A 25,205-nucleotide genomic window follows, 5' to 3' on the forward strand; every position below is an offset into this window, starting at 1 on the left:
AGAAATACTAGCAAGGTCTCACTGAACAGGGCTAGTGGCATTTCTTCCAGTGTTTCTAGCAAGGTCTCCTTGATTGGGACTGGTGGAATTTCTTCCAGTGATACTAGCCAGGCCTCTCTGAACAGGACTGGTGGCATTTATTCCAGTTATACTAGCAAGGTCTCCCTGAACAGGACTGGTGGCATTTCTTCTAGTTATACTAGCAACGTCCCCCTGAACATGACTTGTGGCATTTCCTCCAATGATACTAGCAACGTCTCTCTGAACAGGAGTGGTGGCATTTCTTTCAGTGACACTAGCAAGGTCTCCCTGAAGAGGACTGGTAGTATTTCTTCCAGAAATACTAGCAAGGTCTCCCTGAACAGGGCTAGTGGCATTTCTTCCAGTGATTCTAGCAAGGTCTCCCTGATTGCGACTGGTGGAATTTCTTCCAGTGATACTAGCAAGGTCTCTCTGAACAGTACTGGTGGCATTTATTCCAGTTATACTAGCAAGGTCTACCTGAACAGGACTGGTGTCATTTCTTCCAGTTATACTAGCAACGTCTCCCTGAACATGACTGGTGGCATTTCCTCCAATGATACTAGCAAGGTCTTCCTGAACAGGAGTGGAGGCATTTCCTTCAGTGACACTAGCAAGGTCTCCCTGAACAGGACTGGTAGCATTTCTTCCAGGGATACTAGCAAGGGCTCCCTGAACAGGACTGGTGGCATTTCTTCCAGTTATACTAGCAAGATCTCCCTGAACAGGAATGGTACCATTTCTTCCAGTGATACTAGCAAGGTATCTCTGAACAGGCCTTGTGGCATTTATTCCAGTTATACTAGCAAGGTCTCCCTGAGCAAGACTGGTAGCATTTGTTCCAGTTATACTAGCATCGTCTCCATGAACATGACTGGTGACATTTCCTCCAATGATACTAGCAAGGTCTCCCTGAACAGGAGTGGTGGCATTTCTTTCAGTGACACTAGCAAGGTCTTACTGAACAAGACTGGTGGCATTTCTTCCAGGGATACTAGCAAGGTCTCCCTGAACAGGACAGGTTGGCATTTCTTACAGTGATACAAGCAAGGTCTCCCTGAACAGGACTGATGACATTTCATCCAGTGATATTAGCAAGGACTCCTTGAACAGGACTGGTGCCATTTCTTCCAATTGGACTAGAAGGGTCTCCCTGAACAGGAGTGGTGGCATTTCTTTCAGTGATTCTAGCAAGGTCTCCCTGAACAGGACTGGTGGCATTTCATCCAGTGATATTAGCAAGGTCTCCCTGAACAAGACTGGTGGCATTTCTTCCAGTGATACTAGCAAGGTCTCCCTGAACAGGACTGGTGGCATTTCTTCCAGTGATTCTAGCCATGTCTCTCTGAACAGGACTGGTGGCATTTATTCCAGTTATACTAGCAAGGTATCCCCGAACAGGACTGGTGGCATTTCTTCCAGTTATACTAGCAACGTCTCCCTGAACATGACTTGTGGCATTTCCTCCAATGATACTAGCAAGGTCTCCCTGAACAGGAGTGGAGGCATTTCTTTCAGTGGCACTAGCAAGGTCTCCCTGAACAGGACTGGTAGCTTTTCTTCCAGGGATACTAGCAAAGTCTCCCTGAACAGGACTGGTGGCATTTCTTCCAGTTATACTAGCAAGATCTCCCTGAACAGGACTGGTACCATTTCTTCCAGTGATACTAGCAAGGTATCTCTGAACAGGGCTGGTGGCATTTATTCCAGTTATACTAGCAAGGTCTCCCTGAGCATGACTGGTAGCATGTGTTCCAGTGACACTAGCAAGGTCTCCCTGAATGGGACTGGTGGAATTTCTTCCAGTGATACTAGCCAGGTCTCTCTGAACAGGACTGGTGGCATTTATTCCAGTTGTACTAGCAAGGTCTCCCTGAACAGGACTGGTGGCATTTCTTCCAGTTATACTAGCAATGTCCTTCTGAACATGACTTGTGGCATTTCCTCCAATGATACTAGCAACGTCTCCCTGAACAGGAGTGGTGGCATTTCTTTCAGTGACACTAGCAAGGACTCCCTGAAGAGGACTGGTAGTATTTCTTCCAGAAATACTAGCAAGGTCGCCCTGAACAGGGCTGGTGGCATTTCTTCCAGTGATTATAGCAAGGTCTCCCTGATTGGGACTGGTGGAATTTCTTCCAGTGATACTAGCAAGGTCTCCCTGAACATGATTTGTGGCATTTCTTCCAGTGATACCAGAAATGTCTCCCTGAACAGGACTGGTGACATTTCTTCCAGTGATACTAGCAAGGTCTCGCTAAACAGATGGGTGGCATTTCTTCCAGTGATTCCAGCAAGTTTTCTCTGAACAGGACTGGTGGTGTTTCTTCCAGTGATACTAGCAAGGTTTCCTTGAACAGGACTGGTTGCATTTCTTCCAGTGATACTATCAGGGTCTACTTGAACAGGACTTGTGGCTTTTCTATCAGTGATACAAGCGAGGTCCCCCTGATCAGTACTGGTGGCATGTCTTCCAGTGATACTGGCAGGTTCTCCCTCACCAGAACTGGTGGTGTTTCTTCCAGTGTTGCTAGCAAGGTTTCCCTGAACAGGACTGGGGACATTTCTTCCAGTGATACTAGCAAGGTTTCCCTGAACATGACTGTGGCATTATTTCCAGTGATACTAGCAAGGTCTCCCTGAACAGGACTGGTGGCATTTCTTCCAGTGACCCTAGCAATGTCTCCCTCATCAGGACTGGTGGCATTTCTTCCAGTGATACTAGCAAGGTCTCCCAGAACAGACTGGCGGCATGTATTCCAGTTATACTAGCAAGGTCTACCTGAACAGGACTGGTGTCATTTCTTCCAGTTATACTAGCAACGTCTCCCTGAACATGACTGATGGCATTTCCTCCAATGATACTAGCAAGGTCTTCCTGAACAGGAGTGGAGGCATTTCCTTCAGTGACACTAGCAAGGTCTCCCTGAACAGGACTGGTAGCATTTCTTCCAGGGATACTAGCAAGGTCTCCCTGAACAGGACTGGTGGCATGTCTTCCAGTTATACTAGCAAGATCTCCCTGAACAGGACTGGTACCATTTCTTCCAGTGATACTAGCAAGGTATCTCTGAACAGGCCTTGTGGCATTTATTCCAGTTATACTACCAAGGTCTCCCTGAGCAAGACTGGTAGCATTTGTTCCAGTTATACTAGCATCGTCTCCCTGAACATAACTGGTGGCATTTCCTCCAATGATACTAGCAAGGTCTCCCTGAACAGGAGTGGTGGCATTTCTTTCAGTGACACTAGCAAGGTCTCCCTGAACAGGACTGGTGGCATTTCTTCCATGGATACTAGTAAAGTCTCCCTGAACAGGACAGGTTGGCATTTCTTACAGTGATACAAGCAAGGTCTCCCTGAACAGGACTGATGACATTTCATCAAGTGATATTAGCAAGGACTCCCTGAACAGGACTGGTGCCATTCCTTCCAATTGGACTAGCAAGGTCTCCCTGAACAGGAGTGGTGGCATTTCTTTCAGTGATTCTAGCAAGGTCTCCCTGAACAGGACTGGTGGCATTTCATCCAGTGATATTAGCAAGGTCTCCCTGAACAAGACTGGTGGCATTTCTTCCAGTGATACTAGCAAGGTCTCCCTGAACAGGACTGGTGGCATTTCTTCCAGTGATTCTAGCCAGGTCTCTCTGAACAGGACTGGTGGCATTTTTTCCAGTTATACTAGCAAGGTCTCCCTGAACAGGACTGGTGGCATTTCTTCCAGTTATACTAGCAATGTCTCCCTGAACATGACTTGTGGCATTTACTCCAATGATACTAGCAAGGTCTCCCTGAACAGGAGTGGTGGCATTTCTTAAAGTGACACTAGCAAGGTCTCCCTGAAGAGGACTGGTAGTATTTCTTCCAGGGATACTAGCAAGGTCTCCCTGAACAGGACTGGTGGCATTTATTCCAGTTATATAGCAAGGTCTCCCTGAACAGGACTGGTGTCATTTCTTCCAGTTATACTAGCAACGTCTCCCTGAACGTGACTGGTGGCATTTCCTCCAATGATACTAGCAAGGTCTCCCTGAACAGGAGTGGAGGCATTTCTTTCAGTGACACTAGCAGGGTCTCCCTGAACAGGACTGGTAGCATTTCTTCCAGGGATACTAGCAAGGTCTCCCTGAACAGGACTGGTGGCATTTCTTCCAGTGATACTAGCAAGGTATCTCTGAACAGGGCTGGTGGCATTTATTCCAGTTATACTAGCAAGGTCTCCCTGAGCATGACTGGTAGCATGTGTTCCAGTGACACTAGCAAGGTCTCCCTGAATGGGACTGGTGGAATTCTTCCAGTGATACTAGCCAGGTCTCTCTGAACAGGACTGGTGGCATTTATTCCAGTTTTACTAGCAAGGTCTCCCTGAACAGGACTGGTGGCATTTCTTCCAGTTATACTAGCAATGTCCCTCTGAACATGACTTGTGGCATTTCCTCCAATGATACTAGCAACGTCTCCCTGAACAGGAGTGGTGGCATTTCTTTCAGTGACACTAGCAAGGTCTCCCTGAAGGGGACTGGTAGTATTTCTTCCAGAAATACTAGCAAGGTCTCCCTGAACAGGGCTGGTGGCATTTCTTCCAGTGATTCTAGCAAGGTCTCCGTGATTGGGACTGGTGGAATTTCTTCCAGTGATACTAGCAAGGTCTCCCTGAACATGATTTGTGGCATTTCTTCCAGTGATACCAGAAATGTCTCCCTGAACAGGACTGGTGGCATTTCTTCCAGTGATACTAGCAAGGTCGCGCTAAACAGATGGGTGGCATTTCTTCCAGTGATTCCAGCAAGTTTTCTCTGAACAGGACTGGTGGTGTTTCTTCCATTGATACTAGCAAGGTTTCCTTGAACAGGACTGGTGTCATTTCTTCCAGTGATACTATCAGGGTCTACTTCAACAGGACTTGTGGCTTTTCTATCAGTGATACAAGCGAGGTCCCCCTGATCAGTACTGGTGGCATTTCTTCCAGTGATACTGGCAGGTTCTCCCTCACCAGAACTGGTGGTGTTTCTTCCAGTGTTGCTAGCAAGGTTTCCCTGAACAGGACTGGTGGAATTTCTTCCAGTGATATTAGCAAGGTCTCTCTGAACAGGACTGGTGGCATTTATTCCAGTTATACTAGCAAGGTCTACCTGAACAGGACTGGTGTCATTTCTTCCAGTTATACTAGCAACGTCTCCCTGAACATGACTGATGGCATTTCCTCCAATGATACTAGCAAGGTCTTCCTGAACAAGAGTGGAGGCATTTCCTTCAGTGACACTAGCATGGTCTCCCTGAACAGGACTGGTAGCATTTCTTCCAGGGATACTAGCAAGGTCTCCCTGAACAGGACTGGTGGCATGTCTTCCAGTTATACTAGCAAGATCTCCCTGAACAGGACTGGTACCATTTCTTCCAGTGATACTAGCAAGGTATCTCTGAACAGGCCTTGTGGCATTTATTCCAGTTATACTAGCAAGGTCTCCCTGAGCAAGACTGGTAGCATTTGTTCCAGTTATACTAGCATCGTCTCCCTGAACATTACTGGTGGCATTTCCTCCAATGATACTAGCAAGGTCTCCCTGAACAGGAGTGGTGGCATTTCTTTCAGTGACACTAGCAAGGTCTCCCTGAACAGGACTGGTGGCATTTCTTCCACGGAAACTAGCAAAGTCTCCCTGAACAGGACAGGTTGGCATTTCTTACAGTGATACAAGCAAGGTCTCCCTGAACAGGACTGATGACATTTCATCAAGTGATATTAGCAAGGACTCCCTGAACAGGACTGGTGCCATTCCTTCCAATTGGACTAGCAAGGTCTCCCTGAACAGGAGTGGTGGCATTTCTTTCAGTGATTCTAGCAAGGTCTCCCTGAACAGGACTGGTGGCATTTCATCCAGTGATATTAGCAAGGTCTCCCTGAACAAGACTGGTGGCATTTCTTCCAGTGATACAAGCAAGGTCTCCCTGAACAGGACTGATAACATTTCATCCTGTGATGTTAGCAAGGACTCCCTGAACAGGACTGGTGCCATTTCTTCCTATTGTACTAGCAAGGTCTCCCTGAACAGGAGTGTTAGCATTTCTTTCAGTGACACTAGCAAGGTCTCCCTGAATGGGACTGGTGGAATTCTTCCAGTGATACTAGCCAGGTCTCTCTGAACAGGACTGGTGGCATTTATTCCAGTTTTACTAGCAAGGTCTCCCTGAACAGGACTGGTGGCATTTCTTCCAGTTATACTAGCAATGTCCCTCTGAACATGACTTGTGGCATTTCCTCCAATGATACTAGCAACGTCTCCCTGAACAGGAGTGGTGGCATTTCTTTCAGTGACACTAGCAAGGTCTCCCTGAAGGGGACTGGTAGTATTTCTTCCAGAAATACTAGCAAGGTCTCCCTGAACAGGGCTGGTGGCATTTCTTCCAGTGATTCTAGCAAGGTCTCCGTGATTGGGACTGGTGGAATTTCTTCCAGTGATACTAGCAAGGTCTCCCTGAACATGATTTGTGGCATTTCTTCCAGTGATACCAGAAATGTCTCCCTGAACAGGACTGGTGGCATTTCTTCCAGTGATACTAGCAAGGTCGCGCTAAACAGATGGGTGGCATTTCTTCCAGTGATTCCAGCAAGTTTTCTCTGAACAGGACTGGTGGTGTTTCTTCCATTGATACTAGCAAGGTTTCCTTGAACAGGACTGGTGTCATTTCTTCCAGTGATACTATCAGGGTCTACTTCAACAGGACTTGTGGCTTTTCTATCAGTGATACAAGCGAGGTCCCCCTGATCAGTACTGGTGGCATTTCTTCCAGTGATACTGGCAGGTTCTCCCTCACCAGAACTGGTGGTGTTTCTTCCAGTGTTGCTAGCAAGGTTTCCCTGAACAGGACTGGTGGAATTTCTTCCAGTGATATTAGCAAGGTCTCTCTGAACAGGACTGGTGGCATTTATTCCAGTTATACTAGCAAGGTCTACCTGAACAGGACTGGTGTCATTTCTTCCAGTTATACTAGCAACGTCTCCCTGAACAGGACTGTTGGCATTTCTTCCAGTGACACTAGCAATGTCTCCCTGAACAAGACTGGTGGCATTTCTTCCACTGATACTAGCAACGTCTCCTTGAACAGGACTGGTGACATTTCTTCCAGTGATACTAGCAAGGTCTCTCTGAACAGGACTAGTGGCATTTCTTCCAGTTATACTAGCAAGATCCCCATTAACAGGACTGGTGGCATTTCTTCCGGTGATACTAGTAAGGTCTCCTTGAACAGAACTGGTGGCATTACTTCCAGTGATACTAACAGGGTCTCCTTTAATAGGACTGGTGGCATTTCTTTCAGTGAAACAAGCAAGTTCCCCCAATCAGGTCTGGTGGCATTTCTTCCAGTGATATTAGCAAGGATTCCATGAACAGAACTGGTGCCATTTCTTCCAATGATACTAGCAAGGTCTCCCGGAACAGGAGTGGTGGCATTTCTTTCAGTGACACTAGCAAGGTCTCCCTGAACAAGACTGGTGGAATTTCTTCCAGTGATACTAGCAAGGTCTCCCTGAACAGGACTGGTGGCATTTCTTCCAGTGATTCTAGAAAGGTCTCCCTGAATGGGACTGGTGGAATTTCTTCCAGTCATACTAGCCAGGAAACTCTGAACAGGACTGGTGGCATTTATTCAAGTTATACTAGCAAGGTCTCCCTGAACAGGACTGGTGGCATTTCTTCCAGTTATACTAGCAATGTCCCCTTGAACATGACTTGTGGCATTTCCTCCAATGATACTAGCAACGTCTCCCTGAACAGGAGTTTTGGCATTTCTTTCAGTGACACTAGCAAGGTCTCCCTGAAGAGGACTGGTAGTATTTCTTCCAGAAATACTAGCAAGGTCTCCCTGAACAGGGCTAGTGGCATTTCTTCCAGTGATTCTAGCAAGGTCTCCCTGATTGGGACTGGTGGAATCTCTTCCAGTGATACTAGCAAGGTCTCTCTGAACAGGACTGGTGGCTTTTATTCCACTTGTACTAGCAAGGTCTACCTGAACAGGACTTGTGTCATTTCTTCCAGTTATACTAGCAACGTCTCCCTGAACGTGACTGGTGGCATTTCCTCCAATGATACTAGCAAGGTCTTCCTGAACAGGAGTGGAGGCATTTCTATCAGTGACACTAGCAAGGTCTCCCTGAACAGGACTGGTAGCATTTCTTCCAGGGATACTAGCAAGGTCTCCCTGAAGAGGACTGGTGGCATTTCTTCCAGTTATACTAGCAAGATCTCCCTGAACAGGACTGGTACCATTTCTTCCAGTGATACTAGAGAGGTCTCCCTGAACAAGAGTGGTGGCATTTCTTTCAGTGAGACTAGCAAGGTCTCCTGGAACAGGACTGGTGGCATTTCTTCCAGGGATACTAGAAAGGTCTCCCTGAGCAAGACTGGTAGCATTTGTTCCAGTTATACTAGCATCGTCTCCCTGAACATGACTGGTGGCATTTCCTCCAATGATACTAGCAAGGTCTCCCTGAACAGGAGTGGTGGCATTTCTTTCAGTGACACTAGCAAGGTCTCCCTGAACAGGACTGGTGGCATTTCTTCCAGGAATACTAGCAAGGTCTCCCTGAACAGGACAGGTTTGCATTTCTTACAGTGATACAAGCAAGGTCTCCCTGAACAGGACTGATGACATTTCATCCAGTGACACTAGCAAGGTCTCCCTGAACAAGACTGGTGGCATTTCTTCCACTGATACGAGCAACGTCTCCCTGAACAGGACTGGTGACATTTCTACCAGTGATACTAGCAGGGTCTCTCTGATCTGAACAGGACTAGTGGCATTTCTTCCAGTTATACTAGCAAGATCCCCATTAACAGGACTGGTGGCATTTCCTCCGGTGATACTAGCAAGGTCTCCCTGAACAGGACTGGTGGCATTTCTTCCAGTTATACTAGCAAGATCTCCCTGAACAGGACTGGTACCATTTCTTCCAGTGATACTAGCAAGGTATCTCTGAACAGGGCTTGTGGCATTTATTCCAGTTATACTAGCAAGGTCTCACTGAGCAAGACTGGTAGCATTTGTTCCAGTTATACTAGTATCGTCTCCCTGAACATGACTAGTGGCATTTCCTCCAATGATACTAGCAAGGTCTCCCTGAACAGGAGTGGTGGCATTTCTTTCAGTGAGACTAGCAAGGTCTCCCGGAACAGGACTGGTGGCATTTCTTCCAGGGATACTAGCAAGGTCTCCCTGAACAGGCCAGGTTGGCATTTCTTCCAGTGATACAAGCAAGGTCTCCCTGAACAGGACTGATAACATTTCATCCTGTGATGTTAGCAAGGACTCCCTGAACAGGACTGGTGCCATTTCTTCCTATTGTACTAGCAAGGTCTCCCTGAACAGGAGTGTTAGCATTTCTTTCAGTGATATTAGCAAGGTCTCCCTGAACAAGACTGGTGGCATTTCTTCCAATGATACTAGCAACGTCTCCCTGAACAGGAGTGGTGGCATTTCTTTCAGCGACACTAGCAAGGTCTCCCTGAAGAGGACTGGTAGTATTTCTTCCAGAAATACTAGCAAGGTCTCACTGAACAGGGCTAGTGGCATTTCTTCCAGTGTTTCTAGCAAGGTCTCCTTGATTGGGACTGGTGGAATTTCTTCCAGTGATACTAGCCAGGCCTCTCTGAACAGGACTGGTGGCATTTATTCCAGTTATACTAGCAAGGTCTCCCTGAACAGGACTGGTGGCATTTCTTCTAGTTATACTAGCAACGTCCCCCTGAACATGACTTGTGGCATTTCCTCCAATGATACTAGCAACGTCTCTCTGAACAGGAGTGGTGGCATTTCTTTCAGTGACACTAGCAAGGTCTCCCTGAAGAGGACTGGTAGTATTTCTTCCAGAAATACTAGCAAGGTCTCCCTGAACAGGGCTAGTGGCATTTCTTCCAGTGATTCTAGCAAGGTCTCCCTGATTGCGACTGGTGGAATTTCTTCCAGTGATACTAGCAAGGTCTCTCTGAACAGTACTGGTGGCATTTATTCCAGTTATACTAGCAAGGTCTACCTGAACAGGACTGGTGTCATTTCTTCCAGTTATACTAGCAACGTCTCCCTGAACATGACTGGTGGCATTTCCTCCAATGATACTAGCAAGGTCTTCCTGAACAGGAGTGGAGGCATTTCCTTCAGTGACACTAGCAAGGTCTCCCTGAACAGGACTGGTAGCATTTCTTCCAGGGATACTAGCAAGGGCTCCCTGAACAGGACTGGTGGCATTTCTTCCAGTTATACTAGCAAGATCTCCCTGAACAGGAATGGTACCATTTCTTCCAGTGATACTAGCAAGGTATCTCTGAACAGGCCTTGTGGCATTTATTCCAGTTATACTAGCAAGGTCTCCCTGAGCAAGACTGGTAGCATTTGTTCCAGTTATACTAGCATCGTCTCCATGAACATGACTGGTGACATTTCCTCCAATGATACTAGCAAGGTCTCCCTGAACAGGAGTGGTGGCATTTCTTTCAGTGACACTAGCAAGGTCTTACTGAACAAGACTGGTGGCATTTCTTCCAGGGATACTAGCAAGGTCTCCCTGAACAGGACAGGTTGGCATTTCTTACAGTGATACAAGCAAGGTCTCCCTGAACAGGACTGATGACATTTCATCCAGTGATATTAGCAAGGACTCCTTGAACAGGACTGGTGCCATTTCTTCCAATTGGACTAGAAGGGTCTCCCTGAACAGGAGTGGTGGCATTTCTTTCAGTGATTCTAGCAAGGTCTCCCTGAACAGGACTGGTGGCATTTCATCCAGTGATATTAGCAAGGTCTCCCTGAACAAGACTGGTGGCATTTCTTCCAGTGATACTAGCAAGGTCTCCCTGAACAGGACTGGTGGCATTTCTTCCAGTGATTCTAGCCATGTCTCTCTGAACAGGACTGGTGGCATTTATTCCAGTTATACTAGCAAGGTATCCCCGAACAGGACTGGTGGCATTTCTTCCAGTTATACTAGCAACGTCTCCCTGAACATGACTTGTGGCATTTCCTCCAATGATACTAGCAAGGTCTCCCTGAACAGGAGTGGAGGCATTTCTTTCAGTGGCACTAGCAAGGTCTCCCTGAACAGGACTGGTAGCTTTTCTTCCAGGGATACTAGCAAAGTCTCCCTGAACAGGACTGGTGGCATTTCTTCCAGTTATACTAGCAAGATCTCCCTGAACAGGACTGGTACCATTTCTTCCAGTGATACTAGCAAGGTATCTCTGAACAGGGCTGGTGGCATTTATTCCAGTTATACTAGCAAGGTCTCCCTGAGCATGACTGGTAGCATGTGTTCCAGTGACACTAGCAAGGTCTCCCTGAATGGGACTGGTGGAATTTCTTCCAGTGATACTAGCCAGGTCTCTCTGAACAGGACTGGTGGCATTTATTCCAGTTGTACTAGCAAGGTCTCCCTGAACAGGACTGGTGGCATTTCTTCCAGTTATACTAGCAATGTCCTTCTGAACATGACTTGTGGCATTTCCTCCAATGATACTAGCAACGTCTCCCTGAACAGGAGTGGTGGCATTTCTTTCAGTGACACTAGCAAGGACTCCCTGAAGAGGACTGGTAGTATTTCTTCCAGAAATACTAGCAAGGTCGCCCTGAACAGGGCTGGTGGCATTTCTTCCAGTGATTATAGCAAGGTCTCCCTGATTGGGACTGGTGGAATTTCTTCCAGTGATACTAGCAAGGTCTCCCTGAACATGATTTGTGGCATTTCTTCCAGTGATACCAGAAATGTCTCCCTGAACAGGACTGGTGACATTTCTTCCAGTGATACTAGCAAGGTCTCGCTAAACAGATGGGTGGCATTTCTTCCAGTGATTCCAGCAAGTTTTCTCTGAACAGGACTGGTGGTGTTTCTTCCAGTGATACTAGCAAGGTTTCCTTGAACAGGACTGGTTGCATTTCTTCCAGTGATACTATCAGGGTCTACTTGAACAGGACTTGTGGCTTTTCTATCAGTGATACAAGCGAGGTCCCCCTGATCAGTACTGGTGGCATGTCTTCCAGTGATACTGGCAAGTTCTCCCTCACCAGAACTGGTGGTGTTTCTTCCAGTGTTGCTAGCAAGGTTTCCCTGAACAGGACTGGGGACATTTCTTCCAGTGATACTAGCAAGGTTTCCCTGAACATGACTGTGGCATTATTTCCAGTGATACTAGCAAGGTCTCCCTGAACAGGACTGGTGGCATTTCTTCCAGTGACCCTAGCAATGTCTCCCTCATCAGGACTGGTGGCATTTCTTCCAGTGATACTAGCAAGGTCTCCCAGAACAGACTGGCGGCATGTATTCCAGTTATACTAGCAAGGTCTACCTGAACAGGACTGGTGTCATTTCTTCCAGTTATACTAGCAACGTCTCCCTGAACATGACTGATGGCATTTCCTCCAATGATACTAGCAAGGTCTTCCTGAACAGGAGTGGAGGCATTTCCTTCAGTGACACTAGCAAGGTCTCCCTGAACAGGACTGGTAGCATTTCTTCCAGGGATACTAGCAAGGTCTCCCTGAACAGGACTGGTGGCATGTCTTCCAGTTATACTAGCAAGATCTCCCTGAACAGGACTGGTACCATTTCTTCCAGTGATACTAGCAAGGTATCTCTGAACAGGCCTTGTGGCATTTATTCCAGTTATACTACCAAGGTCTCCCTGAGCAAGACTGGTAGCATTTGTTCCAGTTATACTAGCATCGTCTCCCTGAACATAACTGGTGGCATTTCCTCCAATGATACTAGCAAGGTCTCCCTGAACAGGAGTGGTGGCATTTCTTTCAGTGACACTAGCAAGGTCTCCCTGAACAGGACTGGTGGCATTTCTTCCATGGATACTAGTAAAGTCTCCCTGAACAGGACAGGTTGGCATTTCTTACAGTGATACAAGCAAGGTCTCCCTGAACAGGACTGATGACATTTCATCAAGTGATATTAGCAAGGACTCCCTGAACAGGACTGGTGCCATTCCTTCCAATTGGACTAGCAAGGTCTCCCTGAACAGGAGTGGTGGCATTTCTTTCAGTGATTCTAGCAAGGTCTCCCTGAACAGGACTGGTGGCATTTCATCCAGTGATATTAGCAAGGTCTCCCTGAACAAGACTGGTGGCATTTCTTCCAGTGATACTAGCAAGGTCTCCCTGAACAGGACTGGTGGCATTTCTTCCAGTGATTCTAGCCAGGTCTCTCTGAACAGGACTGGTGGCATTTTTTCCAGTTATACTAGCAAGGTCTCCCTGAACAGGACTGGTGGCATTTCTTCCAGTTATACTAGCAATGTCTCCCTGAACATGACTTGTGGCATTTACTCCAATGATACTAGCAAGGTCTCCCTGAACAGGAGTGGTGGCATTTCTTAAAGTGACACTAGCAAGGTCTCCCTGAAGAGGACTGGTAGTATTTCTTCCAGGGATACTAGCAAGGTCTCCCTGAACAGGACTGGTGGCATTTATTCCAGTTATATAGCAAGGTCTCCCTGAACAGGACTGGTGTCATTTCTTCCAGTTATACTAGCAACGTCTCCCTGAACGTGACTGGTGGCATTTCCTCCAATGATACTAGCAAGGTCTCCCTGAACAGGAGTGGAGGCATTTCTTTCAGTGACACTAGCAGGGTCTCCCTGAACAGGACTGGTAGCATTTCTTCCAGGGATACTAGCAAGGTCTCCCTGAACAGGACTGGTGGCATTTCTTCCAGTGATACTAGCAAGGTATCTCTGAACAGGGCTGGTGGCATTTATTCCAGTTATACTAGCAAGGTCTCCCTGAGCATGACTGGTAGCATGTGTTCCAGTGACACTAGCAAGGTCTCCCTGAATGGGACTGGTGGAATTCTTCCAGTGATACTAGCCAGGTCTCTCTGAACAGGACTGGTGGCATTTATTCCAGTTTTACTAGCAAGGTCTCCCTGAACAGGACTGGTGGCATTTCTTCCAGTTATACTAGCAATGTCCCTCTGAACATGACTTGTGGCATTTCCTCCAATGATACTAGCAACGTCTCCCTGAACAGGAGTGGTGGCATTTCTTTCAGTGACACTAGCAAGGTCTCCCTGAAGGGGACTGGTAGTATTTCTTCCAGAAATACTAGCAAGGTCTCCCTGAACAGGGCTGGTGGCATTTCTTCCAGTGATTCTAGCAAGGTCTCCGTGATTGGGACTGGTGGAATTTCTTCCAGTGATACTAGCAAGGTCTCCCTGAACATGATTTGTGGCATTTCTTCCAGTGATACCAGAAATGTCTCCCTGAACAGGACTGGTGGCATTTCTTCCAGTGATACTAGCAAGGTCGCGCTAAACAGATGGGTGGCATTTCTTCCAGTGATTCCAGCAAGTTTTCTCTGAACAGGACTGGTGGTGTTTCTTCCATTGATACTAGCAAGGTTTCCTTGAACAGGACTGGTGTCATTTCTTCCAGTGATACTATCAGGGTCTACTTCAACAGGACTTGTGGCTTTTCTATCAGTGATACAAGCGAGGTCCCCCTGATCAGTACTGGTGGCATTTCTTCCAGTGATACTGGCAGGTTCTCCCTCACCAGAACTGGTGGTGTTTCTTCCAGTGTTGCTAGCAAGGTTTCCCTGAACAGGACTGGTGGAATTTCTTCCAGTGATATTAGCAAGGTCTCTCTGAACAGGACTGGTGGCATTTATTCCAGTTATACTAGCAAGGTCTACCTGAACAGGACTGGTGTCATTTCTTCCAGTTATACTAGCAACGTCTCCCTGAACATGACTGATGGCATTTCCTCCAATGATACTAGCAAGGTCTTCCTGAACAAGAGTGGAGGCATTTCCTTCAGTGACACTAGCATGGTCTCCCTGAACAGGACTGGTAGCATTTCTTCCAGGGATACTAGCAAGGTCTCCCTGAACAGGACTGGTGGCATGTCTTCCAGTTATACTAGCAAGATCTCCCTGAACAGGACTGGTACCATTTCTTCCAGTGATACTAGCAAGGTATCTCTGAACAGGCCTTGTGGCATTTATTCCAGTTATACTAGCAAGGTCTCCCTGAGCAAGACTGGTAGCATTTGTTCCAGTTATACTAGCATCGTCTCCCTGAACATTACTGGTGGCATTTCCTCCAATGATACTAGCAAGGTCTCCCTGAACAGGAGTGGTGGCATTTCTTTCAGTGACACTAGCAAGGTCTCCCTGAACAGGACTGGTGGCATTTCTTCCACGGAAACTAGCAAAGTCTCCCTGAACAGGACAGGTTGGCATTTCTTACAGTGATACAAGCAAGGTCTCCCTGAACAGGACTGATGACATTTCATCAAGTGATATTAGCAAGGACTCCCTGAACAGGACTGGTGCCATTCCTTCCAATTGGACTAGCAAGGTCTCCCTGAACAGGAGTGGTGGCATTTCTTTCAGTGATTCTAGCAAGGTCTCCCTGAACAGGACTGGTGGCATTTCATCCAGTGATATTAGCAAGGTCTCCCTGAACAAGACTGGTGGCATTTCTTCCAGTGATACAAGCAAGGTCTCCCTGAACAGGACTGATAACATTTCATCCTGTGATGTTAGCAAGGACTCCCTGAACAGGACTGGTGCCATTTCTTCCTATTGTACTAGCAAGGTCTCCCTGAACAGGAGTGTTAGCATTTCTTTCAGTGACACTAGCAAGGTCTCCCTGAATGGGACTGGTGGAATTCTTCCAGTGATACTAGCCAGGTCTCTCTGAACAGGACTGGTGGCATTTATTCCAGTTTTACTAGCAAGGTCTCCCTGAACAGGACTGGTGGCATTTCTTCCAGTTATACTAGCAATGTCCCTCTGAACATGACTTGTGGCATTTCCTCCAATGATACTAGCAACGTCTCCCTGAACAGGAGTGGTGGCATTTCTTTCAGTGACACTAGCAAGGTCTCCCTGAAGGGGACTGGTAGTATTTCTTCCAGAAATACTAGCAAGGTCTCCCTGAACAGGGCTGGTGGCATTTCTTCCAGTGATTCTAGCAAGGTCTCCGTGATTGGGACTGGTGGAATTTCTTCCAGTGATACTAGCAAGGTCTCCCTGAACATGATTTGTGGCATTTCTTCCAGTGATACCAGAAATGTCTCCCTGAACAGGACTGGTGGCATTTCTTCCAGTGATACTAGCAAGGTCGCGCTAAACAGATGGGTGGCATTTCTTCCAGTGATTCCAGCAAGTTTTCTCTGAACAGGACTGGTGGTGTTTCTTCCATTGATACTAGCAAGGTTTCCTTGAACAGGACTGGTGTCATTTCTTCCAGTGATACTATCAGGGTCTACTTCAACAGGACTTGTGGCTTTTCTATCAGTGATACAAGCGAGGTCCCCCTGATCAGTACTGGTGGCATTTCTTCCAGTGATACTGGCAGGTTCTCCCTCACCAGAACTGGTGGTGTTTCTTCCAGTGTTGCTAGCAAGGTTTCCCTGAACAGGACTGGTGGAATTTCTTCCAGTGATATTAGCAAGGTCTCTCTGAACAGGACTGGTGGCATTTATTCCAGTTATACTAGCAAGGTCTACCTGAACAGGACTGGTGTCATTTCTTCCAGTTATACTAGCAACGTCTCCCTGAACATGACTGATGGCATTTCCTCCAATGATACTAGCAAGGTCTTCCTGAACAAGAGTGGAGGCATTTCCTTCAGTGACACTAGCAAGGTCTCCCTGAACAGGACTGGTGGCATGTCTTCCAGTTATACTAGCAAGATCTCCCTGAACAGGACTGGTACCATTTCTTCCAGTGATACTAGCAAGGTATCTCTGAACAGGCCTTGTGGCATTTATTCCAGTTATACTAGCAAGGTCTCCCTGAGCAAGACTGGTAGCATTTGTTCCAGTTATACTAGCATCGTCTCCCTGAACATAACTGGTGGCATTTCCTCCAATGATACTAGCAAGGTCTCCCTGAACAGGAGTGGTGGCATTTCTTTCAGTGACACTAGCAAGGTCTCCCTGAACAGGACTGGTGGCATTTCTTCCACGGAAACTAGCAAAGTCTCCCTGAACAGGACAGGTTGGCATTTCTTACAGTGATACAAGCAAGGTCTCCCTGAACAGGACTGATGACATTTCATCAAGTGATATTAGCAAGGACTCCCTGAACAGGACTGGTGCCATTCCTTCCAATTGGACTAGCAAGGTCTCCCTGAACAGGAGTGGTGGCATTTCTTTCAGTGATTCTAGCAAGGTCTCCCTGAACAGGACTGGTGGCATTTCATCCAGTGATATTAGCAAGGTCTCCCTGAACAAGACTGGTGGAATTTCTTCCAGTGATACTAGCAAGGTCTCCCTGAACAGGACTGGTTTCATTTCTTCCAATGATACTAGCAAGGTCTCCCGGAACAGGAGTGGTGGCATTTCTTTCAGTGACACTAGCAAGGTCTCCCTGAACAAGACTGGTGGAATTTCTTCCAGTGATACTAGCAAGGTCTCCCTGAACAGGACTGGTGGCATTTCTTCCAGTGATTCTAGAAAGGTCTCCCTGAATGGGACTGGTGGAATTTCTTCCAGTCATACTAGCCAGGAAACTCTGAACAGGACTGGTGGCATTTATTCAAGTTATACTAGCAAGGTCTCCCTGAACAGGACTGGTGGCATTTCTTCCAGTTATACTAGCAATGTCCCCCTGAACATGACTTGTGGCATTTCCTCCAATGATACTAGCAAAGTCTCCCTGAACAGGAGTTTTGGCATTTCTTTCAGTGACACTAGCAAGGTCTCCCTGAAGAGGACTGGTAGTATTTCTTCCAGAAATACTAGCAAGGTCTCCCTGAACAGGGCTAGTGGCATTTCTTCCAGTGATTCTAGCAAGGTCTCCCTGATTGGGACTGGTGGAATCTCTTCCAGTGATACTAGCAAGGTCTCTCTGAACAGGACTGGTGGCTTTTATTCCACTTGTACTAGCAAGGTCTACCTGAACAGGACTTGTGTCATTTCTTCCAGTTATACTAGCAACGTCTCCCTGAACGTGACTGGTGGCATTTCCTCCAATGATACTAGCAAGGCCTTCCTGAACAGGAGTGGAGGCATTTCTATCAGTGACACTAGCAAGGTCTCCCTGAACAGGACTGGTAGCATTTCTTCCAGGGATACTAGCAAGGTCTCCCTGAAGAGGACTGGTGGCATTTCTTCCAGTTATACTAGCAAGATCTCCCTGAACAGGACTGGTACCATTTCTTCCAGTGATACTAGAGAGGTCTCCCTGAACAAGAGTGGTGGCATTTCTTTCAGTGAGACTAGCAAGGTCTCCTGGAACAGGACTGGTGGCATTTCTTCCAGGGATACTAGAAAGGTCTCCCTGAGCAAGACTGGTAGCATTTGTTCCAGTTATACTAGCATCGTCTCCCTGAACATGACTGGTGGCATTTCCTCCAATGATACTAGCAAGGTCTCCCTGAACAGGAGTGGTGGCATTTCTTTCAGTGACACTAGCAAGGTCTCCCTGAACAGGACTGGTGGCATTTCTTCCAGGAATACTAGCAAGGTCTCCCTGAACAGGACAGGTTTGCATTTCTTACAGTGATACAAGCAAGGTCTCCCTGAACAGGACTGATGACATTTCATCCAGTGACACTAGCAAGGTCTCCCTGAACAAGACTGGTGGCATTTCTTCCACTGATACGAGCAACGTCTCCCTGAACAGGACTGGTGACATTTCTACCAGTGATACTAGCAGGGTCTCTCTGAACAGGACTAGTGGCATTTCTTCCAGTTATACTAGCAAGATCCCCATTAACAGGACTGGTGGCATTTCTTCCGGTGATACTAGCAAGGTCTCCCTGAACAGGACTGGTGGCATTTCTTCCAGTTATACTAGCAAGATCTCCCTGAACAGGACTGGTACCATTTCTTCCAGTGATACTAGCAAGGTATCTCTGAACAGGGCTTGTGGCATTTATTCCAGTTATACTAGCAAGGTCTCACTGAGCAAGACTGGTAGCATTTGTTCCAGTTATACTAGTATCGTCTCCCTGAACATGACTAGTGGCATTTCCTCCAATGATACTAGCAAGGTCTCCCTGAACAGGAGTGGTGGCATTTCTTTCAGTGAGACTAGCAAGGTCTCCCGGAACAGGACTGGTGGCATTTCTTCCAGGGATACTAGCAAGGTCTCCCTGAACAGGCCAGGTTGGCATTTCTTCCAGTGATACAAGCAAGGTCTCCCTGAACAGGACTGATAACATTTCATCCTGTGATGTTAGCAAGGACTCCCTGAACAGGACTGGTGCCATTTCTTCCTATTGTACTAGCAAGGTCTCCCTGAACAGGAGTGTTAGCATTTCTTTCAGTGATATTAGCAAGGTCTCCCTGAACAAGACTGGTGGCATTTCTTCCAATGATACTAGCAACGTCTCCCTGAACAGGACTGGTACCATTTCTTCCAGTGATACTAGCAAGGTATCTCTGAACAGGGCTGGTGGCATTTATTCCAGTTATACTAGCAAGGTCTCCCTGAGCATGACTGGTAGCATGTGTTCCAGTGACACTAGCAAGGTCTCCCTCAATGGGACTGGTGGAATTGTTCCAGTGATACTAGCCAGGTCTCTCTGAACAGGACTGGTGGCATTTATTCCAGTTTTACTAGCAAGGTCTCCCTGAACAGGACTGGTGGCATTTCTTCCAGTTATACTAGCAATGTCCCTCTGAACATGACTTGTGGCATTTCCTCCAATGATACTAGCAACGTCTCCCTGAACAGGAGTGGTGGCATTTCTTTCAGTGACACTAGCAAGGTCTCCCTGAAGGGGACTGGTAGTATTTCTTCCAGAAATACTAGCAAGGTCTCCCTGAACAGGGCTGGTGGCATTTCTTCCAGTGATTCTAGCAAGGTCTCCGTGATTGGGACTGGTGGAATTTCTTCCAGTGATACTAGCAAGGTCTCCCTGAACATGATTTGTGGCATTTCTTCCAGTGATACCAGAAATGTCTCCCTGAACAGGACTGGTGGCATTTCTTCCAGTGATACTAGCAAGGTCGCGCTAAACAGATGGGTGGCATTTCTTCCAGTGATTCCAGCAAGTTTTCTCTGAACAGGACTGGTGGTGTTTCTTCCATTGATACTAGCAAGGTTTCCTTGAACAGGACTGGTGTCATTTCTTCCAGTGATACTATCAGGGTCTACTTCAACAGGACTTGTGGCTTTTCTATCAGTGATACAAGCGAGGTCCCCCTGATCAGTACTGGTGGCATTTCTTCCAGTGATACTGGCAGGTTCTCCCTCACCAGAACTGGTGGTGTTTCTTCCAGTGTTGCTAGCAAGGTTTCCCTGAACAGGACTGGTGGAATTTCTTCCAGTGATATTAGCAAGGTCTCTCTGAACAGGACTGGTGGCATTTATTCCAGTTATACTAGCAAGGTCTACCTGAACAGGACTGGTGTCATTTCTTCCAGTTATACTAGCAACGTCTCCCTGAACATGACTGATGGCATTTCCTCCAATGATACTAGCAAGGTCTTCCTGAACAAGAGTGGAGGCATTTCCTTCAGTGACACTAGCATGGTCTCCCTGAACAGGACTGGTAGCATTTCTTCCAGGGATACTAGCAAGGTCTCCCTGAACAGGACTGGTGGCATGTCTTCCAGTTATACTAGCAAGATCTCCCTGAACAGGACTGGTACCATTTCTTCCAGTGATACTAGCAAGGTATCTCTGAACAGGCCTTGTGGCATTTATTCCAGTTATACTAGCAAGGTCTCCCTGAGCAAGACTGGTAGCATTTGTTCCAGTTATACTAGCATCGTCTCCCTGAACATTACTGGTGGCATTTCCTCCAATGATACTAGCAAGGTCTCCCTGAACAGGAGTGGTGGCATTTCTTTCAGTGACACTAGCAAGGTCTCCCTGAACAGGACTGGTGGCATTTCTTCCACGGAAACTAGCAAAGTCTCCCTGAACAGGACAGGTTGGCATTTCTTACAGTGATACAAGCAAGGTCTCCCTGAACAGGACTGATGACATTTCATCAAGTGATATTAGCAAGGACTCCCTGAACAGGACTGGTGCCATTCCTTCCAATTGGACTAGCAAGGTCTCCCTGAACAGGAGTGGTGGCATTTCTTTCAGTGATTCTAGCAAGGTCTCCCTGAACAGGACTGGTGGCATTTCATCCAGTGATATTAGCAAGGTCTCCCTGAACAAGACTGGTGGCATTTCTTCCAGTGATACAAGCAAGGTCTCCCTGAACAGGACTGATAACATTTCATCCTGTGATGTTAGCAAGGACTCCCTGAACAGGACTGGTGCCATTTCTTCCTATTGTACTAGCAAGGTCTCCCTGAACAGGAGTGTTAGCATTTCTTTCAGTGATATTAGCAAGGTCTCCCTGAACAAGACTGGTGGCATTTCTTCCAATGATACTAGCAACGTCTCCCTGAACAGGACTGGTACCATTTCTTCCAGTGATACTAGCAAGGTATCTCTGAACAGGGCTGGTGGCATTTATTCCAGTTATACTAGCAAGGTCTCCCTGAGCATGACTGGTAGCATGTGTTCCAGTGACACTAGCAAGGTCTCCCTGAATGGGACTGGTGGAATTGTTCCAGTGATACTAGCCAGGTCTCTCTGAACAGGACTGGTGGCATTTATTCCAGTTTTACTAGCAAGGTCTCCCTGAACATGACTGGTGGCATTTCTTCCAGTTATACTAGCAATGTCCCTCTGAACATGACTTGTGGCATTTCCTCCAATGATACTAGCAACGTCTCCCTGAACAGGAGTGGTGGCATTTCTTTCAGTGACACTAGCAAGGTCTCCCTGAAGGGGACTGGTAGTATTTCTTCCAGAAATACTAGCAAGGTCTCCCTGAACAGGGCTGGTGGCATTTCTTCCAGTGATTCTAGCAAGGTCTCCGTGATTGGGACTGGTGGAATTTCTTCCAGTGATACTAGCAAGGTCTCCCTGAACATGATTTGTGGCATTTCTTCCAGTGATACCAGAAATGTCTGCCTGAACAGGACTGGTGGCATTTCTTCCAGTGATACTAGCAAGGTCGCGCTAAACAGATGGGTGGCATTTCTTCCAGTGATTCCAGCAAGTTTTCTCTGAACAGGACTGGTGGTGTTTCTTCCATTGATACTAGCAAGGTTTCCTTGAACAGGACTGGTGGCATTTCTTCCAGTGATTCTAGAAAGGTCTCCCTGAATGGGACTGGTGGAATTTCTTCCAGTCATACTAGCCAGGAAACTCTGAATAGGACTGGTGGCATTTATTCAAGTTATACTAGCAAGGTCTCCCTGAACAGGACTGGTGGCATTTCTTCCAGTTATACCAGCAATGTCCCCCTGAACATGACTTGTGGCATTTCCTCCAATGATACTAGCAACGTCTCCCTGAACAGGAGTTTTGGCATTTCTTTCAGTGACACTAGCAAGGTCTCCCTGAAGAGGACTGGTAGTATTTCTTCCAGAAATACTAGCAAGGTCTCCCTGAACAGGGCTAGTGGCATTTCTTCCAGTGATTCTAGCAAGGTCTCCCTGATTGGGACTGGTGGAATCTCTTCCAGTGATACTAGCAAGGTCTCTCTGAACAGGACTGGTGGCTTTTATTCCACTTGTACTAGCAAGGTCTACCTGAACAGGACTTGTGTCATTTCTTCCAGTTATACTAGCAACGTCTCCCTGAACGTGACTGGTGGCATTTCCTCCAATGATACTAGCAAGGTCTTCCTGAACAGGAGTGGAGGCATTTCTATCAGTGACACTAGCAAGGTCTCCCTGAACAGGACTGGTAGCATTTCTTCCAGGGATACTAGCAAGGTCTCCCTGAAGAGGACTGGTGGCATTTCTTCCAGTTATACTAGCAGGATCTCCCTGAACAGGACTGGTACCATTTCTTCCAGTGATACTAGAGAGGTCTCCCTGAACAAGAGTGGTGGCATTTCTTTCAGTGAGACTAGCAAGGTCTCCTGGAACAGGACTGGTGGCATTTCTTCCAGGGATACTAGAAAGGTCTCCCTGAGCAAGACTGGTAGCATTTGTTCCAGTTATACTAGCATCGTCTCCCTGAGCATGACTGGTGGCATTTCCTCCAATGATACTAGCAAGGTCTCCCTGAACAGGAGTGGTGGCATTTCTTTCAGTGACACTAGCAAGGTCTCCCTGAACAGGACTGGTGGCATTTCTTCCAGGAATACTAGCAAGGTCTCCCTGAACAGGACAGGTTTGCATTTCTCACAGTGATACAAGCAAGGTCTCCCTGAACAGGACTGATGACATTTCATCCAGTGACACTAGCAAGGTCTCCCTGAACAAGACTGGTGGCATTTCTTCCACTGATACGAGCAACGTCTCCCTGAACAGGACAGGTGACATTTCTACCAGTGATACTAGCAGGGTCTCTCTGAACAGGACTAGTGGCATTTCTTCCAGTTATACTAGCAAGATCCCCATTAACAGGACTGGTGGCATTTCTTCCGGTGATACTAGCAAGGTCTCCCTGAACAGGACTGGTGGCATTTCTTCCAGTTATACTAGCAAGATCTCCCTGAACAGGACTGGTACCATTTCTTCCAGTGATACTAGCAAGGTATCTCTGAACAGGGCTTGTGGCATTTATTCCAGTTATACTAGCAAGGTCTCACTGAGCAAGACTGGTAGCATTTGTTCCAGTTATACTAGTATCGTCTCCCTGAACATGACTAGTGGCATTTCCTCCAATGATACTAGCAAGGTCTCCCTGAACAGGAGTGGTGGCATTTCTTTCAGTGAGACTAGCAAGGTCTCCCGGAACAGGACTGGTGGCATTTCTTCCAGGGATACTAGCAAGGTCTCCCTGAACAGGCCAGGTTGGCATTTCTTCCAGTGATACAAGCAAGGTCTCCCTGAACAGGACTGATAACATTTCATCCTGTGATGTTAGCAAGGACTCCCTGAACAGGACTGGTGCCATTTCTTCCTATTGTACTAGCAAGGTCTCCCTGAACAGGAGTGTTAGCATTTCTTTCAGTGATATTAGCAAGGTCTCCCTGAACAAGACTGGTGGCATTTCTTCCAATGATACTAGCAACGTCTCCCTGAACAGGACTGGTACCATTTCTTCCAGTGATACTAGCAAGGTATCTCTGAACAGGGCTGGTGGCATTTATTCCAGTTATACTAGCAAGGTCTCCCTGAGCATGACTGGTAGCATGTGTTCCAGTGACACTAGCAAGGTCTCCCTGAATGGGACTGGTGGAATTCTTCCAGTGATACTAGCCAGGTCTCTCTGAACAGGACTGGTGGCATTTATTCCAGTTTTACTAGCAAGTTCTCCCTGAACAGGACTGGTGGCATTTCTTCCAGTTATACTAGCAATGTCCCTCTGAACATGACTTGTGGCATTTCCTCCAATGATACTAGCAACGTCTCCCTGAACAGGAGTGGTGGCATTTCTTTCAGTGACACTAGCAAGGTCTCCCTGAAGGGGACTGGTAGTATTTCTTCCAGAAATACTAGCAAGGTCTCCCTGAACAGGGCTGGTGGCATTTCTTCCAGTGATTCTAGCAAGGTCTCCGTGATTGGGACTGGTGGAATTTCTTCCAGTGATACTAGCAAGGTCTCCCTGAACATGATTTGTGGCATTTCTTCCAGTGATACCAGAAATGTCTCCCTGAACAGGACTGGTGGCATTTCTTCCAGTGATACTAGCAAGGTCGCGCTAAACAGATGGGTGGCATTTCTTGCAGTGATTCCAGCAAGTTTTCTCTGAACAGGACTGGTGGTGTTTCTTCCATTGATACTAGCAAGGTTTCCTTGAACAGGACTGGTGTCATTTCTTCCAGTGATACTATCAGGGTCTACTTCAACAGGACTTGTGGCTTTTCTATCAGTGATACAAGCGAGGTCCCCCTGATCAGTACTGGTGGCATTTCTTCCAGTGATACTGGCAGGTTCTCCCTCACCAGAACTGGTGGTGTTTCTTCCAGTGTTGCTAGCAAGGTTTCCCTGAACAGGACTGGTGGAATTTCTTCCAGTGATATTAGCAAGGTCTCTCTGAACAGGACTGGTGGCATTTATTCCAGTTATACTAGCAAGGTCTACCTGAACAGGACTGGTGTCATTTCTTCCAGTTATACTAGCAACGTCTCCCTGAACATGACTGATGGCATTTCCTCCAATGATACTAGCAAGGTCTTCCTGAACAAGAGTGGAGGCATTTCCTTCAGTGACACTAGCAAGGTCTCCCTGAACAGGACTGGTAGCATTTCTTCCAGGGATACT

General features: G+C 47.1%; 1 protein-coding gene across 1 annotated transcript in view; it reads right to left on the reverse strand.

The window, feature by feature from the left end:
- Positions 1 to 25,205, reverse strand: part of LOC138528249 (mucin-4-like) — a 124,745-nt gene that overhangs the window by 48,544 nt on the left and 50,996 nt on the right. The window contains exons 5-6 of the mRNA XM_069639701.1: positions 9,576 to 10,486; positions 23 to 955 (exon numbers count right to left, since the gene is read on the reverse strand). Coding sequence (XP_069495802.1) covers positions 23 to 955; positions 9,576 to 10,486 — 1,844 coding nt within the window. The remainder of the gene's footprint in view (positions 1 to 22; positions 956 to 9,575; positions 10,487 to 25,205) is intronic.

Source organism: Ambystoma mexicanum, chromosome 7q (genome assembly GCF_040938575.1).
Source record: "Ambystoma mexicanum isolate Mex_15411 chromosome 7q, UKY_AmexF1_1, whole genome shotgun sequence".
Taxonomy (NCBI): domain Eukaryota; kingdom Metazoa; phylum Chordata; class Amphibia; order Caudata; family Ambystomatidae; genus Ambystoma; species Ambystoma mexicanum.